Source organism: Nycticebus coucang, chromosome 3, assembly GCF_027406575.1.
Source record: "Nycticebus coucang isolate mNycCou1 chromosome 3, mNycCou1.pri, whole genome shotgun sequence".
NCBI lineage: Eukaryota > Metazoa > Chordata > Mammalia > Primates > Lorisidae > Nycticebus > Nycticebus coucang.
Genome location: NC_069782.1, coordinates 125,691,343 through 125,709,628, shown reverse-complemented (window position 1 = coordinate 125,709,628; position 18,286 = coordinate 125,691,343). Strand labels below are relative to the sequence as shown.

At 35.7% G+C, this 18,286-nt stretch overlaps 1 protein-coding gene and 1 non-coding gene across 2 annotated transcripts in view; one reads left to right on the top strand and one right to left on the bottom strand.

The window, feature by feature from the left end:
* Nucleotides 1–18,286, top strand: part of TM9SF3 (transmembrane 9 superfamily member 3) — a 67,204-nt gene that overhangs the window by 35,314 nt on the left and 13,604 nt on the right. Inside the window, exons 8-10 of the mRNA XM_053583337.1 lie at nucleotides 1,290–1,384; nucleotides 6,058–6,188; nucleotides 16,948–17,087. Coding sequence (XP_053439312.1) covers nucleotides 1,290–1,384; nucleotides 6,058–6,188; nucleotides 16,948–17,087 — 366 coding nt within the window. The remainder of the gene's footprint in view (nucleotides 1–1,289; nucleotides 1,385–6,057; nucleotides 6,189–16,947; nucleotides 17,088–18,286) is intronic.
* On the bottom strand, nucleotides 628–764 carry LOC128582877 (small nucleolar RNA SNORA2/SNORA34 family). Its single transcript, XR_008379299.1, has one exon. It is a non-coding gene; the product is annotated as a small nucleolar RNA SNORA2/SNORA34 family (small nucleolar RNA).

The following is an 18,286-nucleotide window of genomic DNA, read 5'->3' as shown; positions in this document are numbered from 1 at the left end:
TGGGTTTTAAAACTGATTAACTTTGAGAGCTATGATCTTTGAAACTTAGAAATGACAGGTTCTCATATTAGCTATATATATCCATATAAATGAAATACTGTCATGTTTTCACTGTTATACATCCACTTTAAGAAAGTGAGCATAGGTATTTGAGCAGAGGAGTGTTACATATTTTAAGATGAGCAAGTTGAAAAATATAGTGAGTTAAGTTCATTTTTGTATTACAGCAAATGATACTGTCATTTATCATTTTAATCCTCTTTGCAATTAGTCATTTAAAAAATATTTTCTCCAGTTTTACTCCACAGAAAGGTTGATCTGAATTCCCTAAATATTCAGAGAATAGGTTAGGAACTGTTGATCTGAATTAGTGTTGACTTGTGGACCTATAGTTTTTTAAAACATAATTTTTTTTTTTTTTTTTTACTGTAGAATTATCTTTTTATTTTGGGTAAAAACCCACAGTCATTTTGGGGAGCTGTAATTAAGATTTAACAGCATTATAATTCTAACAAATAACTTAAATATCCTTGTGAGATAAATATAGTAATATTTTATGGGTATTTTGGAACCCGACAGAATTAAGACTACAAATCACACTAGCCTACATCTATCACCAATGACTCATGCTGTTTCTTTCTAATGAATTAACCATTACATTTCCAGAGTTCTGAAATGGCCAACAGACCATAGAAAGCTAATTCTTTAGGCTCCTGCTTGAAACCAACAGCTTCAGCAAACTGCTGGCCTTGATAAAAAATAATTTTTAACGTACAAGGAAACCTAAATAGGGAAAGTCTCAGTGTTATACTATTTAAAATAATAGCATTTAATATATTATACTATCATTTCTGTGAGCAAGGAAGAATCATAAGCAGTTGAATTAAGTTATGGAAAGTACTCTCAAAAGTAGACAAATATCCTGTTCGATATGGGGTTGGTTTACAGGCTTGCAAAACAGTTTAGTGCTGGCTTTTAATATTTTTGCCAAAGAAATGTGAAGTACGTGTTTAGAATATATTATGAAATTTAACAGAATATATTATGAAATTTAACTACAGGCTTAAAAAATCATGGTCCATTTGGTATTGTAAAAGTGCAGTTGTAACTGTAAACTCATTCACTAGAGAATCTTTTGAGATTTTTTTTTTTGTAGTTCAGTATTTTGTATTTTTGGGTTTCTGTTAAATTTATCTTTGAAATTAAACTAATGCTAATGTGGTACACTATATGATGGTTTCTTTAAATTGTTAATTTGAATTCAACATCTGTGTTGTTTGCCTTTTTAGGAGGGGGTCAATGCTCAGTACAGCCATATTTGTCTATGCTGCTACATCTCCAGTGAATGGTTATTTCGGAGGAAGTCTGTATGCTAGACAAGGAGGTAACTTAGGAATTATCGCTTGGTGTTCTTAATTTTTGATGCTAATATTTTACTGTGAAGTATCTGGAATTTAAAATGGATAGTAAAGCCATTGTAAAATCCTTTGTTGTACTGTTTCACATCATTTTTAACAAACCCATTATGTGTTCTATCTTGTTTTTTGGAATTCTTGCATTTTATTCTCTAAAATTATGAATAATTAATATATTATTTTCATTGTTCACTATAAAATTAGCCCTGAAGAACATGTAGTGTAGGAGAGTACATTTAAGTTATTGATACTGTTTGCTTTGAGGTGCCTAGCTCTAAATATAATCTGTGTAAGGCCTCCACACAGAGGATAGCTTTTTTTTTTTTTTGCAGTTTTTGGCCGGGGCTGGGTTTGAACCCGCCACCTCCGGCATATGGGGCCAGTGCCCTACCCCTTTGAGCCACAGGTGCCACATAGAGGACAGCTTTATAGATGAAAGGTAAATGTACATTTATATGGTAAGCTTTCTGGACAGTGGAAAGAACAGGAGAGCTGTTCATGTCTGTTGGCACTTAAATATTTATCAGAGGACCCTATGCAAAGATTTGTTATTTTTTTTCTTTTTTTTTTGTATTAAGTCATTTGTACATAGATCATAAATACATTTATGCCATTATGGGATTCAATGTATTGATTATTTGTACAAATTGAAGTGCTTGCATCCTACAAATCAACATAGCCTTCACCTCATTTACCCAATTACAGCATTAAGACATTTGTGTTCTACACCTGATAGATCCAACTTGTACTTGCAATATGCTCCATAGGTGTGGTCCCCCCTACTAACCCTCCCTCTATCGACCCACCCCTCTCCCTCCCCTTCCCTCCTTCATCCTAGGCTATAGTTGTGTTTCATTTTTCATATGCAAGTGTGAGTGATTATAAATTGGTTTCACAGTAGTACTGAGTACATTGGATATTTTTTTTTCCATTCCTAAGATACTTTACTAAGAAGAATATTTTTCAGCTCCATTGATGTAAAGATTTCTGTTACTCAGTGTCACAATCTTTTGCCAAGAGCACTTCATCTTAAATAGCCCCTTGCTTCTTTGCTACTGTGACCTAGAAATGACGGGAATAATATATGGATGATACAAAGATTCTTTAGCGGTCCTTTATTTTCCCTGTAATAGTCTTTGTTTTCTAATAGTGTTAGAAAAATGTGATAATAGACTTGCATATTTTAGTTTATGACTAGTTATTAAAAGAGCTTACAATTATATTTTTTTTTGGCCAGGGCTGGGTTTGAACCCGCCACCTCTGGCATATGGGTCCGGCGCCCTAGTCCGTTGAGCCACAGGCACCGCTTTTTAAGGATAGAGTTGTGATTTTCAAAGCGTATCCTGAGTAATGTCAGCATTAGGAGATCCTGCCTTCTTTTCAGTAGACTAAAGAAATGGTTATAGGAAATCAGAGCATAAGATTATTTTAAATTCCTGGTAACATTTTTTTTTTTTTTTAACAAGGTTTTTTCTTTCAATTATTTTTTATTAAATCATAACTTTGTACATTGATGTATTTATGGGGTTCAGGGTACTGCTTCGATATACAATGTGAAATGTTTACATTGAACTAAGTAACACATCCATCACAGTTATACTCATTTCTCAATAGTTTTGAAATGTACCATTGCATCGTACCATTGTTTTTTTTATTGGTCCTACTTGACTTAGTGTGGTCTGTACCTTCAATAAAGATAATTTTGATTGCCTGACAGAGTATCATTATAGATTTGTGACCATTTTAGTTAAGTGTTCTAGTCCTTAAATCCTTCCTCCAAATATGGGAAATGAGTCCTATCATAGAAGATTACATGTCAAGGAAGTAAGGATGCCTAAGGCAACTTCTACTTTGAATTCAATTTGGAAACTAGTTAGGCTAAAAATCTTAATGACTTCCCAAAAGTCTCCACAGCAGAAACAGATTTTTTTTTTTTGAGACTGAGTCTCACTATGTTGCCCTTGGTAGAGTTTTGTGGTGTTAGCAACCTCTGCAACTCTAGGGCTTAAGTGATTCTCTTGCCTCAGCCTCCCAAGTAGCTGGGACTACAAGGCAACTGCCACAATGCCTGGCTATTTTTTGTTGTAGTTGTCATTGTTGTTTAGCTGGACTGGGCTAGGTTTGAACCTGCCAGCCTCAGTGTATGTGGCTGAGGCCATAACCACTGTGCTACGGGTGCCAAGCCAGAAACAGATTTTTTTAAAACAGGAAATTTATTTATACTTGGACATAAATTTACCTTTAGTCTGGTTGCAAGTTAAGAACACCCAGCCAGACTTTTCTTTAATATACTTATTTTCTAAGGCTGACAGTTCAGGGCTAGAAGTATCTAATCTTACAAAGTATAATCAAAAGATTGTTTTTTTTTTTGTTTTTTTTTTTTGTTTTTGTAGAGACAGAGTCTCACTGTACCACCCTCGGGTGGAGTGCCATGGCGTCACACAGCTCACAGCAACCTCTAACTCTTGGGCTTACGCGATTCTCTTGCCTCAGCCTCCCAAGCAGCTGGGACTACAGGCGCCCGCCACAACGCCCGGCTATTTTTTTTTTTTTTATTGCAGTTTTGGCCGGGGCTGGGTTTGAACCCGCCACCCTCGGCATATGGGGCCAGCGCCCTACTCACTGAGCCACAGGCGCCGCCCAAAAGATTATGTTTTGATTGATAGTATCCTGAGGAGGTCTGGTAGTGTCCTGATATTTTGTCTGAACAATCCCTAAAAAACAGATTAATTTAGAGGTCTGTCCAGGGAATTAGGAATTTTTCATGTATCTCGGGGTTGGAACCACAGTGAAGCTCAAGGTCCTCACATTGTCCTTACTGTCCTGAACAATACTGTTAAGACCCAACTCGAAGCCAGGAGTGGCCTGGAACTTAACTAGAGTCTCCAAGATTGAGGGGGAACGGGGAGCGGGGGTGGTAGAAAGCACAGCTACAAAGATGCCTGGGCTACTGCTTGTACCCAATGGAATGTGTGTGGGATTCTTTTCACTGCTAAAAAGGAGAGATAAGAGTTGGATATGGAGCTTTATTAATACATGTGTGAATTTGAGAAGGTAGTAGAAAGCTCAGGAAAAGAAAATTCTGGGAAGGTGTTGGGATTAAATAAAAAATACTTAATTTTAATTAATTGTTCTTTTTGTGTTGTTTAAATGCTATGAATTAGTTGGAAAGGAGAGGTTTTTAAAACTTGAAATGAAAAGGAGGAGACAGCTCAAAAGCAAGGGGGGAATGTTACAGTTTGGGGTAGTAATTCTGTGAGACAGATGTTTAAAAAGAACTTTAAATAGAAGAAAACAACAGTTAAGATATTGCTTATCTTTCCTATAGCACTTTGTGCTTGGTTCCCTGTTGCTTATGATTGTGGAGTTGAATTTTAATAGTGATCCAATGTTAATTATTTGCATTTCCTTCTTAAGCTGCATAAAGATATTGTCTGCCAGCTTGTATGCTCTGCTGTATTAGAAAGATAGCTCCTTATTGCTTTCCTGGTCAATATGAGCATGATTGAATGTTTTTGATTATATAGTTAAAAAACTTCTTTACTTGATTATTTCAGTAATAAATGCTCACTTTGTAGAATTTTGGCAATACATAGAGGTGCAAAGAAATAGTAAAACTTACAAGTCTGTAGTTCTGATTGCTGAGAGAAAACTCATGAAATACATTCTGTTGTTTCTACATATTTATAATCACAATTACAGAACTGCAAGTAAATACAGAGATTGTCTAATCCAAGAGTTTTTAGACCTTTTTTTTTTTTAAAGCAGTATAATTCCCTTTTCAAATGAAAGCTTACATGAAACTCTAGTGCGTACAACTGTTGAAGATGGAACTGTTATGGTTGATGCAAGGTTGGGGGCCTTGGGATTTTCTTTTTTTTTTTTTTTTTTGGCCGGGGCTGGGCTTGAACCCTCCACCTCCGGCATATGGGACCGGCGCCCTACCCGTTGAGCCACAGGCGCCGCCCGGCCTTGGGATTTTCATTCAGTAGTGACTTCGTGAGCACACCACAAAGGTCTAGAGGTCTAGTAATAGTTTGAAAATCTCTGTTTAGCCCAGAGAGATTGAATGACTTAACTAAAGTTCATAGCAATTCAGTGGCAGAACCAAGACAGAATATGAGAATATTTTTCCACTACACCTACTTCCAAAGCTGTGTTTCTATTATACATACTTGAAGAACTGGACTGGTCTTTATTAGCAATTTTGGGGAAACGATTATTAGGATGTTAAATTTTAAACGTCTATTTTAAAATCTATTTTAAAATCTTAAGTAAAGGGGGCATTCATAGCTTAGTGGTTAGGGCGCCAGCCATGTGTACTGGGGCTGGTGGGTTCGAACCCAGCCTGGACCTGCTAAAAAAAATAAATAAATAAATAAAAAATAGCTGAGCATTGTGGCGGGTGCCTGTAGTTCCAGCTACTAGGGAAGCTGAGGCAAGAGAATCTCTTGAGCCCAAGAGTTTCAGGTTGTTGTGAGCTATGACATCACAACACACTACAGAGGTCGACAAAGTGAGACTCTGTCTCAATTTAAAAAAAAAAAATCTCAAATAAATAATTTGGTGTTACATAATTATATTTTAAACATTTATACATGCCTGTTTAGCTCTGGTTTTTATAGTTTCCTTTTTTTGTCAGGAAGGAGATGGATAAAGCAGATGTTTATTGGGGCATTCCTTATCCCAGCTATGGTGTGTGGCACTGCCTTCTTCATCAATTTTATAGCCATTTATTACCATGCTTCAAGAGCTATTCCTTTCGGAACAATGGTAAGTTGCATGAAACTTTTAAATTGAAAAAGTATAGACATTCTACTGTGAGGCCTGCAGTCTCTCCAAAGTGTCTTTTATTAGGTGTTTTGATAGTTTTAGCCAGTTCCTATTCAGTCCTAGAAAGTTAGGTGAGTAGGAAGATATTGTTGTTACTACATAAAATTTTGCTTAAGTTTAGATTTATAGTTGTCCTTTTTTTCCTTGATTCTGTAAACCAATAAAATGAAAGGGTGAATTTAAATATGACAAAAGAAAGCACTGTAGCTTTTTTTTTTTGCCGTTTTTGGCCAGGGCTGGGTTTGAACCTGTCACCTTCAGTATTTGGGGCTGGCGCCCTACTCCTTTGAGCCACAGGCGCCACCCGAGCACTGTAGCTTTTTATCAGAGATGAGAGGACTGGTGAATATATTTTAGAGAAAGAATAATGATGCATCAAGAAACATGGAGGTTTTAAGGTGATAGGTGAATGCAGTGGTAGGAAGTAAAGCTTCTCTGTAATACTGCAGTACTTTTTTATATTAACACACTAGTTTTAGAACCTCATTAAGCATTTACATTAATATTGCTATAGATGTTAAAATCCTTTCACATATCTTGCATATAATTATACATTTGAAATGTTTTTAATTATTTAGAAATATTAAAACTAGAACACAGGTATAATGGTGCTTTATAGAGTTAACCCAGTCTTTTTACTAAAAATGTAGTCTTGATGTATACGTGTGCACAATTGCACATACATACACACGTATGAAAGTTGTGGGGTGGTGACTGCTTTTAAGAGAGCTAAATAACTTGGTTGAGGTCATACAGATAGTTAATGGTAGAACTGCGACTAGAACCCCTGTCTCTTTCTGAGTGTTAATCTTGTTTGGGTTCTTTTACATGGGAGTTATCAAATGGTTTGACAGAAATTCCAGATGATTGATTGTTTTACAGTTCAGCTTTCTCACAGATACTTCAAATATATCTTTTTACTATATCTTGAATATTTTTTAACTAGAAGTATTTTGAAACTTGCTACAAAATTGAAATTTTTTTCAAGCCACAGTAAGTGATAATGACTAGTAAAGGGGGAAATAATGATATCACACTGGAAAATAATTTTCTTTATAGTTACTTTGGGTCATCAGAAAATACATACAGTGAGTCAGGTTTGCTTCTTATTAAAGATCCTCTACTGAATAAATTATTTTCATGTGGTTTAAAAATTAAAATTCTGGGCTTGTTGCCCACAGCACAGTGGTTACGGCACCAGCCACATGCACTGAAGCTGGCAGGTTCAATCCCAGCCCAGCTAAACAACAGTGACAACTGCAACAACAAAAAAACATAGCCAGGCGTTGTGGCGGGTAACCATAGTCCCAGCTACTTGGGAGACAGAGGCAAGAGAATCACTTAAGCCCAAGAGTTGGAGGTTGCTGTGAGTTGTGACGCCACAGCACTATACCTAGGGTGATACAGACTTTGTCTCAAAAAAACAAAAAATTAAAATTCTGATCCTTTTATAATTTTTCTTAGCAAAGTTTGAATTTTATATTGGCAAAAATGGCATTTCAAAGTTGCTTTGTCACACTAAAATTGTAAAGTTTACCATTTTATAAATGGAGTTTTAAACAGTAGGTTATATTTTATTTTCATTTTTTGCAGTTTTTGGCCGAGGCTGGGCTTGAACCCACCACCTCTGGCATATGGGGCCAGCACCCTACTCCTTTGAGCCACAGGCGCCGCCCATAAATGGAGTTTTAAATATTAACATTCCATGTAATTTGCCTTTAGATAATATTACTAATTATTAGAATATAATATTAAACTGTGCTGAGGAAGAGAAGTTTTATAAAATTGATTTTTAGTGAATAAAATACCAATAGTAACTGTTGGTATTGCTCCTGTATTATTATGTTCTTAATATATCTAATGTGAAAGAATAATAAAGAGCTATAAAATACAGTGTTAGAAAACTTCATTAGCTAAACTAATGAAAAATGCTAAGGAAGGCAAACAAAAGGATTTTGTAAAGATATTTTTGTAGTAAGACCAAAGGCTCATTACATGGGATCAATGATATAACAAGAAAAATGGCTCCATCTCATTCTTTCTCTTTTCATTTTTTACCAAATAAAATAAGCTTTAAACAAGAAAAGCAAGAGGAAATATACTCTGAGAAGAGGGAAATGAGGCCCAAGATAGGTAAGGTGATTGTACAGGAGTACCTAAGCTACCTTAGTTGAAAGTCTCCTTGCTTTTCAAGATCATACTGAAAATTCATGTTTGAGTAACTGTAAGAGAGCACAAGTATTTTGAAACTGGGCACAGGCAAATTTACTTTCCTGGGAGGAAAAGGAATAAAGGAGATTGGATTCTGTGTTACAAAATGCAGTGAACTTGATGAGGCGCAAGATTGTAGATTGGGTTAAGATTTATTTTTTTAGTGACAGGAAGTAATGAACATAAGGAGCCAATACGACTTATAGCAAAAATGCTGAAACAACTTAATTTCCCCTTTGTAGAAGAGAAGAAGGATATGTAGATAAAATATGTGTGTTATATGTTGTTGGGCAAGGTAGGGAAATGTGGCCCTAATAGTACAGTAAGGTACATGTGTAACCAAACAATTAGAGAGTGTTGGGATGTTAACCATAGTATGTCATATACTATCCTTTAGTAGAATATGACAGATATTCTTGTCTCTGAATATCTGATTATTAATAACTTAGATAAAGACTTGGTGATCTGCTGGTTAAATTGAAAAAGGACATGAGACCAGGGAGGAAACTAGTAATTTGGAATGATGCTGACAGCATTTGAAAAGATTTCAACTGATTGAAATTGTGTGACATCTCTAACAAGAAGAACTATCATAGGACAAATAATATATTTGCACAGCACTTTGTACTTTACAAAGCATTTTCATACCCATTGTATCATCTGATTTTCAGAAGAACCCAGAGACATAGAGCGAGTGGTATGATTATGCCTATTTTACAGCTCAAAGAACCAAGACTCTCTAATTGACTCAAAATCATGTTTTCTTTGTTGTGGTGGTACTGAAGGGGAGATGGTGGGTTTTTATTTTCTTTCCTTACTTTTTGTCAAAAGGACTCCTAGCTTTATTCTGCCTAGCAGTGGGCAGCTCCAGGAGAAGGTTTTTTGCCCCTTATTATTTGTCTGTTTTTATAGATATATTAAGGTATGATAAATTGCATATGTTTAAAGTATACAATTTGATGAATTTTAACATACATATACAACTGTGAAACCATTACTGCACTTCAGAAAAAGAAGATACTCCTCACATCCAGAAGTTTCCTCATTATACCTCTGTAATTCATCCCTTCTCTTCCCCTTTTTTTCCTTCCCCATTCTTAGGTATCCACCAGCCTGCTCTCTTATCAAAAGTTTAGTTTGCATTACCTTAAATTTCCTTTAAATGAAATCATGCAGCTTGTATTTTTTGTCTTTTTTATCCACGCATAAAAATTATTTTGAAATTTATGATTTTGCTGCATTTATTAATTATTTGTTTGTTCGTATTGCTCAATAGTATTCCATTACATGGGTATGCCTCAAGTTTACCTACTTAAGTGGTAATGAGTATTTGCGTTGTTTCTAATTTTTGGCTATTGCAAGTCAAGCTAGTATGAGCATTCATGTACAAGTCTTTGGGTGAAGATATGTTTTCATTTCTCTTGGATAAATAGGAGTGGAATGTCTGGGTCATATGATAGTTTAAATTTTCAAAAAACTGCTAAACTTCTCCAGAGTGGTTTTGATATTCTACATTCCCATCAGCATTGTATGAGAATTTCAGTTGCTCCACACCACTATCAGTACTTGATACAGTCAGTTTTTAAAACGTTAGCTTTTTTAGTGAGTGTGCATAGTGCTGTCTCTTGGTGGTTGGTTTGTTTGTTTTGAGACAGTCTCTCACTTTTGTCACCCTGGGTCAAGTGCCATGGCATCATACCTCACAGCAACACTCTTGGGCTCAGGCAATCCTATTTCCTCAGCTTCCTGAGAGGCTCCTGACACAGTGCCTGGCTAGTTTATGGGGTCTCATTCTTGCTCAGGCTGGTCTTGAACTCCTGAGCACAAGCAATTCATACACCTCGGCCTCCCAGAGTTCCAGGATTACAACTGTGAGCCACTGAGCATGGCCCTGTCTCTTAATTTTAATTTGTACTTCCCTAATGACTAATCATGTTGAAGATCTTTTTGTTTATTTGGTATCTATATATCTTCTTTAATGAATTTATAAATCTTATGCTTCATGGTAAGAGTTCTTTAAATATTGTAGGTAAAAGTTCTTTGTCTTCGTATGTATTTTGTGAGTATATACTTCTGTTTTGTGGCTTATCTTTTCATTACCTAAAGAGTATTTTTTGAAAAACAAAGTTAGTAATTTTGAATTCAAATTTAATGGTACATTTTTTCTTTTATATTTTGTGCTTTTCCTGTTCTATTTCAGAAGTCTTTTGCCAAATTGGATATGACCAAGCTTTCCCTGTGTGCAGTCTTGTGGAGATTTTGTAGTTTTAGCTCTTAAATTTAGGTCTGTGATCCATTTCTGGTTAATTTTGTATATAGTGTGAGTTAAGGCTCAACAAGTTTCTTGCTTTGTTTTGTTTTGCATATTGACTATTCAGTTGTTCCCAAATTATTTGTTGAAAAGATTATCCTTTCTCTGTTGAGTTACTTCAGAATCTTTGTCATTTCCGTGTGGATTTATTTCCAGATTTTCTCCTTTCAAAGGTCACTTTGTCTTGTTTTTATTCCAGTACCACTGCCATAGTTACTATAGTTTTAGTCCTGAATCAGGTCTTTTTCCAAGTTGATATGGCTCTTTTAGATCCTTTGCATTTCCATATAAAATTTAGAATCAGCTTGTCAATTTCTACAAAATGCTGGGATTTTGATTGGGATTACATTGAATCTATAAATCAATTTGGGAAGAATTGACATCTTAACTGTTGAGTTCTGGTTCTTGAGCATAATGTCTCTCAATTTATTTAGGTATCCTAAATTGTTCCTGGCAATATTTTATTGATTTTAGTGTTCAGATTTTGTACATATTTTTTTGAATTTGTCCTCAAGTATTTTGTAGTATTTATTTTGGTTGTAAGTGGTATTTTTAAAACTTTAAGTTGTGATGGTTTGTTGCTAGTAAATCATGTGTCGCTTAATGACAGGGATACATTCTGAGAAATATGTCATTAGGGAGTTCTTTCCTTATATGAACATCATAGAGTGTACTTACTCAAACCTAGATGATAGAGCCTCCTACACACTAGGCTTATTGCTACAAGGCTACAAACCTGTACAGCATGTTGCTGTACTGAATTTTATAGGCAATTATAATATAATGGTAAGAATTTGTGTATCTATAAACATATCTCTACAGAAAAATTACACTAAAAATACACTATTATAATCTTATGGGACCACCATTGTACCTGTGGCCCATCCCTGACCATATGTTGTTATGTGGCACATGACTATACAGTTAACCCTTGAATAACACGAGGGTTGGGGTACTGTTCTTTGCTCCTACACAGTTGAAAATCTGTTTATGACTTTAGGCTCCCTAAAATCTTAACTGATAAGCCTGCTGTTGACTGCAACCTTATCATATAAACAGTTGATTAACACATATTTTGTTTATTGTAGTCTTAAAATAAGTAAACTAGAGAAAAGATAATGTTACTAAAGAAATCTTAAGGTTATCTTGCATGATGGCACATTTTTAGTCACAGCTACTTAGGAGTCAGAGGCAGAAGGATCACTTAAGCCCAGGAATTTGAGGCTGTAGTGCCCTATGATTTTATTTATAAATAGCCACTGCACTCCACGCCTGTGGCTCAAAGGAGTAGGGCACCAGCCCCATATGCTGGAGGTGGCGGGTTCAAGCCTGGCCCCGGCCAAAAAAAAATAAAAAAAAAGAGGAAGAGAAAATATATACTATTGATAAGTGGAATGGATTATCAAAAGGTCATCATCCTCATTGTCTTCACATTGAATAGGCAAGGAAGAGGAGGGGGTTCAGTTGTGGTCTTAGGGGTAGCAAAAATAGAAGAGAAAATTGAAGTATAAGGGGACTTGCACAATTCAAACCTGGGTTGTTCAGGGTCAGCTGTACAGAAAAAGACTTGATTTTTAGATAAAAGCCTATAACCTTGCTAAATCCACTTGTTAGTTCTAGCTAGTAGATGTTTTTTTATATAGTTTTTCAGATTATGGATAAAGAAAGTTTTCCTTTTCCTTCGTAATCTGTGTGCTTTTTATTTATTTTTCTTGCTTTATTGCACTGGCTAAGATCTTTAATGTAATATTGAATGGAAGTGGTGAGAGCATACATCCTTGCCTTATTCCCAATTTGGGGAGGAAGGCATTTTATTTTAGTCTTATACCATTAAATAAAACGTTAGCTCTTGTTTCTGTTTTTCATTTTGTGTTTTGCTTTGTTTTTGTAGATGTCCTTCATCACATTAATAAAATTCCCTTCTATTTGTAGTTTGCTGAGAGTTTTTGTTTTTTTTTTTAATTTGGGAATGAATGTTGGATCTTCCAACACCTTTTTCTGCATCTTTTCAGATGATCTATGATTTTTCTTTTTTAGTCTGATTAATATGGTGAATAGCGTTGATTGATATTCTGATCTTAAGTTAGTTTTCATTTCTTTGATGAACCATACTTTGTTATGATGTGTTATTCATTTTATATATTGTGGATTCCATTTACTAAAATTTGTTGTTTTTCATGTATAGTATTTGTAAGAGATATTGGTCTGTAGTTTTCTTATAACATCCTTTTTTTCTGGTTTTGGTTATCAGGATAATGCTAGGTACATAGAATAAATTTTTTGCTTCAAATGTAGTCTTTAATATAGTACTGAAGTACCCAATAGGAACAGAATGGTGAGTTATATATATTAGTATGTTGAAAATATCTGGCTAAATTATAACAGATAGGCTTCTTAGATGGATTTGTATTTGAGTTAGCAGTACTCTGATTAGTATACCCAGTTGTTGAAATGCTTGAATTGAGGCTGAATACTTTTTATGTAGATCTAAATAAAGTCTTAAAATGTATGAGTTTTTTTTAAAAAAAAAATATGAGTTTAAAAAGGGATAGTAGAAATTATCTACTGTGAGCAGGTGTTGAAGAAATACTTAAATATAATGGCTGACAAGATGATACATTTCCTAAGAATCATCTTACAGTTACCATTTATTATCCTGAAAAAATTCTCTCCTATTAGTATTCCAAAATAGTCCATCTTAGGCTGCTTTTTCCTTTTCCATCCCATTCATACCAGATTTCCCAAAAGACCATTCTAGACGCAAAGATAGAGTAAGTAATAGCCACATTCTTGGTATATGACTGAGATGGATTGAGAAGAGTTGACCAGTTGGTAGATCTTTTGGGTGTTAAGTATGACAAGCATGACTTGTTCCTAATATGTTCTTGCTGTGGATCCAGAGAGGACTTCAACATAGAGAAAGTCTATCTTCTCCTCACTGTCTGTTTCCACTCTCCTCTGGTTCATGAATGGTGGGTAAGGGAGAGCCTCATACTAGTTTGAGTTCCAGAGTTTTCTCCTATATTTTAGATACTCTTAATTGCTAAATTTCATTTTAAAATGAAACATTAGTATGGATGCAAAACATAGAAAACAGATATATAAGCATGCTTGTATTAGTATAAATATACTTTGCAAATTCAATATTTTAACCTTTTACATTTAATGAAAGCAAAGTTGTAATGAATACAAATCTAGTATCAAGGGATATAAATAACAATTGTACCTTTTTAATAATCAGTTTATTTAGCTGAATATCACTATTGAGAAAAATCCTGATATTGCAAATGAGTTAGTTTCATGTAAGTTTTTTTTAATAACTTGTCCTGTAGTCTCAGAGTATTCTTTAATTAAACTCATTCAGAACTTGAACTTAAAGGGGCAGGGAATTGGTTTCACAATTTAATCACTAACAATTAATTTCTGGCAAATTACTTATATTTTTTATCAGGTATAAAAAAGACCAGAAAAAAGAGAAAATTTTATTTTAAATAAATGCTAAATAGTTGATAATGTTTAGAGACTATGGATTTTTTTGGGGGGGGGGGACAGAATCTCACTATGTTGCTCTCAGTAGAGTGCTGTAGCGTCACAGCTCACAGCAACCTTAAACTCTTGGGCTTAAGCTATTCTCTTGCCTCAGCCTCCCAAGTAGCTAGAACTACAGGCCCCTGCCACAATGCCCGGCTATATATTATTTTGTTGTTGCAGTTATCGTTGTTTAGCTGGCCCGAGCCGGGTTTGAACCCGCCAACCGTGGTGTGTGTGGCCAGCGCCTACCCACTGAGCTACAGGCACCGCCTGTTGATGGGTTTCTTAATTGACTAGTTTCACTGGTCACTCAGTTGCCTATGACACATATGCTATAGCAGTATCTCTGCGTGTGGAACTTTTATTGAGCAAATAAAAGGCCAAAATTGGGATGGGGAAAAGAAAAGAAGAAAAAAAGAACTTTCTAGTCAATGACACATTTCATTTAGTTCGACGGTATGCACAAAGACAGGAGGAGAAACTGTATTCTGAGGTTTGTGTGAGAATGAGTTAACCTAGCCATGTATTGATATTTGGTATAGAACTCATTTGAGGCTCAGCGCCTGTGGCTCAAGCAACCTAAGGCGCCAGTTACATACACCTGAGCTGGCGGGTTCCAATCTAGCCCGGGCCTGCCAGACAACAATGATGGCTGCAACCAAAAAATAGCCAGGCATTGTGGCAGGCGCCTGTAGTCCCAGCTACTTGCGAGGCGGAGGCAGGAGAATGGCTTGAGCCCAGAAGTTGGAGGTTGCTGTGAGCGGTGATGGCACAGCACTCTACCCAGGGCAACAGCTTGAGACTCTGTCCCAAAAAAAAGAACTCATTTGAGTTTGTGTATTTTTTATTACATTAGTTAAAATATTTAAAAAATATTTTCAAAAGGATATTCAAATCAAATACTTGTGGAATTCCTGGACCTAAGAGTTCTACGGAACCATTTGAAAACTGTTCTTTTAGACCATGTGTTTCCACATAGGAAGATTTTCTTTAGTTTCTCTTAAATTCTTATTTGAAATTAGAGTCCTGCTAAATTCAGGGAAAAAGACATAGATCTTAATTATAATGTGTTAAAGTTTATGAGTCTTAGAGTAATTAAGAAAGCAGTCAAAAGCAAGAATTGAGAATTTCTCCTCCCTGTATGTATAAAACATATGTATAATTCACAATATATTAAAAGTAGCTTAAAGATACCTGCTTACTTTTCACATTTTACATAATAATATGAGCATAAGTTCATATTTTATAGGTCTTAACTGAGGTACAAGTTAAGTTTTATCTTTCAAATGGGATTACAGAAATTTCGTAACTCTGACATGTTTATATATTTTATCTGAAAGGAAGATGATGATACCCTTGGGCTTGTTTTAAAATGCACACACACAATGATAGAATGAAGAGAGTTTTCGCTAATGTTGCTTTAAAAGAGATTCTTCTTATACAATCACTGGTTTTCTGCTCCAAACCTCTTTATTTCTCTCACTTTCATTTTCTACCTATTAGAACCCCAAAATAAGTAACTGAAAGAGTTCTTAGCAGTGCTTGAGTTCTACTCCATTTTACAGAGCTCAGAGAGAAGCAAGCTTAATTAGATGTTGGCCAGAAAAGAGCATGAGTGTGTGTCCTTGTGTACTCTCTCCCAGCCCCCCCCCAAAAAATCACAAAAATAAGTATTTTTCTAGTTGATGACTTTAGTTCTAGAATTTATGTATAGTGTTCTCTGTCATTTTAGACTTTGAATTACTAAAGACATATTTATACTATTTTAGTAATGAAGCATAGATAGAAATAGGCTTCTATTATTAGGATTCTGAAGCAGTGTAGAATAGGAGAAAAAGAACAGCTTTGAGGCTGGCAGATCTGAACTGAAATCTTTTAGTCTGTTTACCTACTAGCTGTGTGACCATAGGGAGTTACTTAGCCTCTCTGAGTCTTGCTTTCTTCATCTGTAAAATAGGGAAGTAATACATATAAAGCTCCTTGAGCATATTAGGAGATCAAGAAAGTATAGTCAAACAAGTAAGTTGGCTATAATGATGAAAGATAAAGGATAGATGTTTGTTTCTCTCTCTTTTTTTTTTTTTAGAGACAGTTTCAGTTTGTCGTCTTGTCACCCTTGGTAGAATGCTGTGGCATCACAGCTCACAGCAACCTCCAGCTCTTGGGCTTAGGCAATTCTCTTGCCTCAGCCTCTGAGTAGCCGGGACTATAGGCGCCTGCCAAAATGCCTGGCTATTTTTTTTTATTGCAGTTTGGCCGGGGCTGGGTTCGAACCCGCCACCCTCTGCATATGGGTCCAATGCCCTGCTCACTGAGCCACAGGCTCCGCACGGTAAAGGATAGATGTTAAAAGCATGACAGCTGAAAGTGCAAGAACAGAGAGAAAAAAGGACTATAGCAGAGACAGTATGGAACAATAGGAAAAACAGGGCAACTGAAGTGGATAGGAAACAGTTCATTTTGTATTAGTTCAATTCATATATTTTAAAGTTCCTTTTCATCTTGCTGCAATTTTAGCCCATATTGAACGTTTAAGTTCAATTTTCTTTTGTAATCAAATTGTGTTTAAATCTTTTTGTCCCTTTTATTTGTTTTTATTAATGTTATTGTTCTCTAAGTAATTATACATTTTTATTTAATTTACAGGTGGCCGTTTGTTGCATCTGTTTTTTTGTTATTCTTCCTCTAAATCTTGTTGGTACAATACTTGGCCGAAATCTGTCAGGTCAGCCCAACTTTCCTTGTCGTGTCAATGCCGTGCCTCGTCCTATACCGGAGAAAAAATGGTAAAGAGAATGCTGAATCTTATGTGATTGTTTCTTAACAATATACGAGCTCTTAAGGCTACTGTAACTTTAGAATTAATGCGTATAAAGTCATAAGAATGACACTTTATTTGGAGCTTTTTCTTAACTTTGAGCTTAAGAATTTGTCCATTTTAATTTTTCCTTTAATCTACATTATTATTAGTAGTAATAAATTATATCCTCATTTCACTTGCTGAATGTTAGGCCCTTTGTAGATGGGTCAGATGCTTTAATGAGAACACTGGTATAAAAGTATGGAGGTGGGGACTAAAGCTGCAACAGTTTTATTAAGCCTGCAGGCCAAATCTGCTGTCCGTTGCTATAAATAAAGTTTTATTGGCGCTCAGTCATGTTTGTTTATTTACATATTATCTGTGGCTGCTTTTACACTGTGGTATCAGGATTGACAGATCAGTAGTTTATGTCATAGATCATATCACCTGCAGAACCTGAAATATTTACTATATTTCTTTTAATAAATATTTCATTATTCTAAATAATGCATTTATAGCTATATACATGCTAGTAATTGAGAGGTGAATTAGGGTTTGAGACCAGTTATAACTGTTAACATTCTTCATCTTCACTCTGGGGTAGCATACGTAGATACATGTCCATCACACTTTATGTTCATCACACTTTATGCACTGAATGTGTTCTTGAGGAGCTCCCATAATCCAAGATTAGTTCTAACAAAGGATATAAATATTTCTGTTTAACAACTAAAGAAGTGTCTCTCTGGGGCGGCGTCTGTGGCTCAGTGAGTAGGGCGCCAGCCCCATATGCCGAGGGTGGCGGGTTCAAACCCAGCCCTGGTCAAACTGCAACCAAAAAATAGCCGGGTGTTGTGGCGGGCTCCTGTAGTCCCAGCTGCTCGGGAGGCTGAGGCAAGAGAATCGCGTAAGCCCAAGAGTTTAGAGGTTGCTGTGAGCCGTGTGATGCCACGGCACTCTACCTGAGGGCGGTACAGTGAGACTCAGTCTCTACAAAAAAAAAAAAAAAAAAGAAGTGTCTCTCTGGCAATGGTTTAAACATAGTTTATATTGGCTTGGTGCCCACAGCTCAGTGGTTAGGGAGCTGGTCACATACAGCGGGGCAGGTGGTTTTGAACCTGGCCTGGGCCTCCTAAACAACAATGACAACAGTGACAACAATGACAACAGCAACAAAAAAAATAC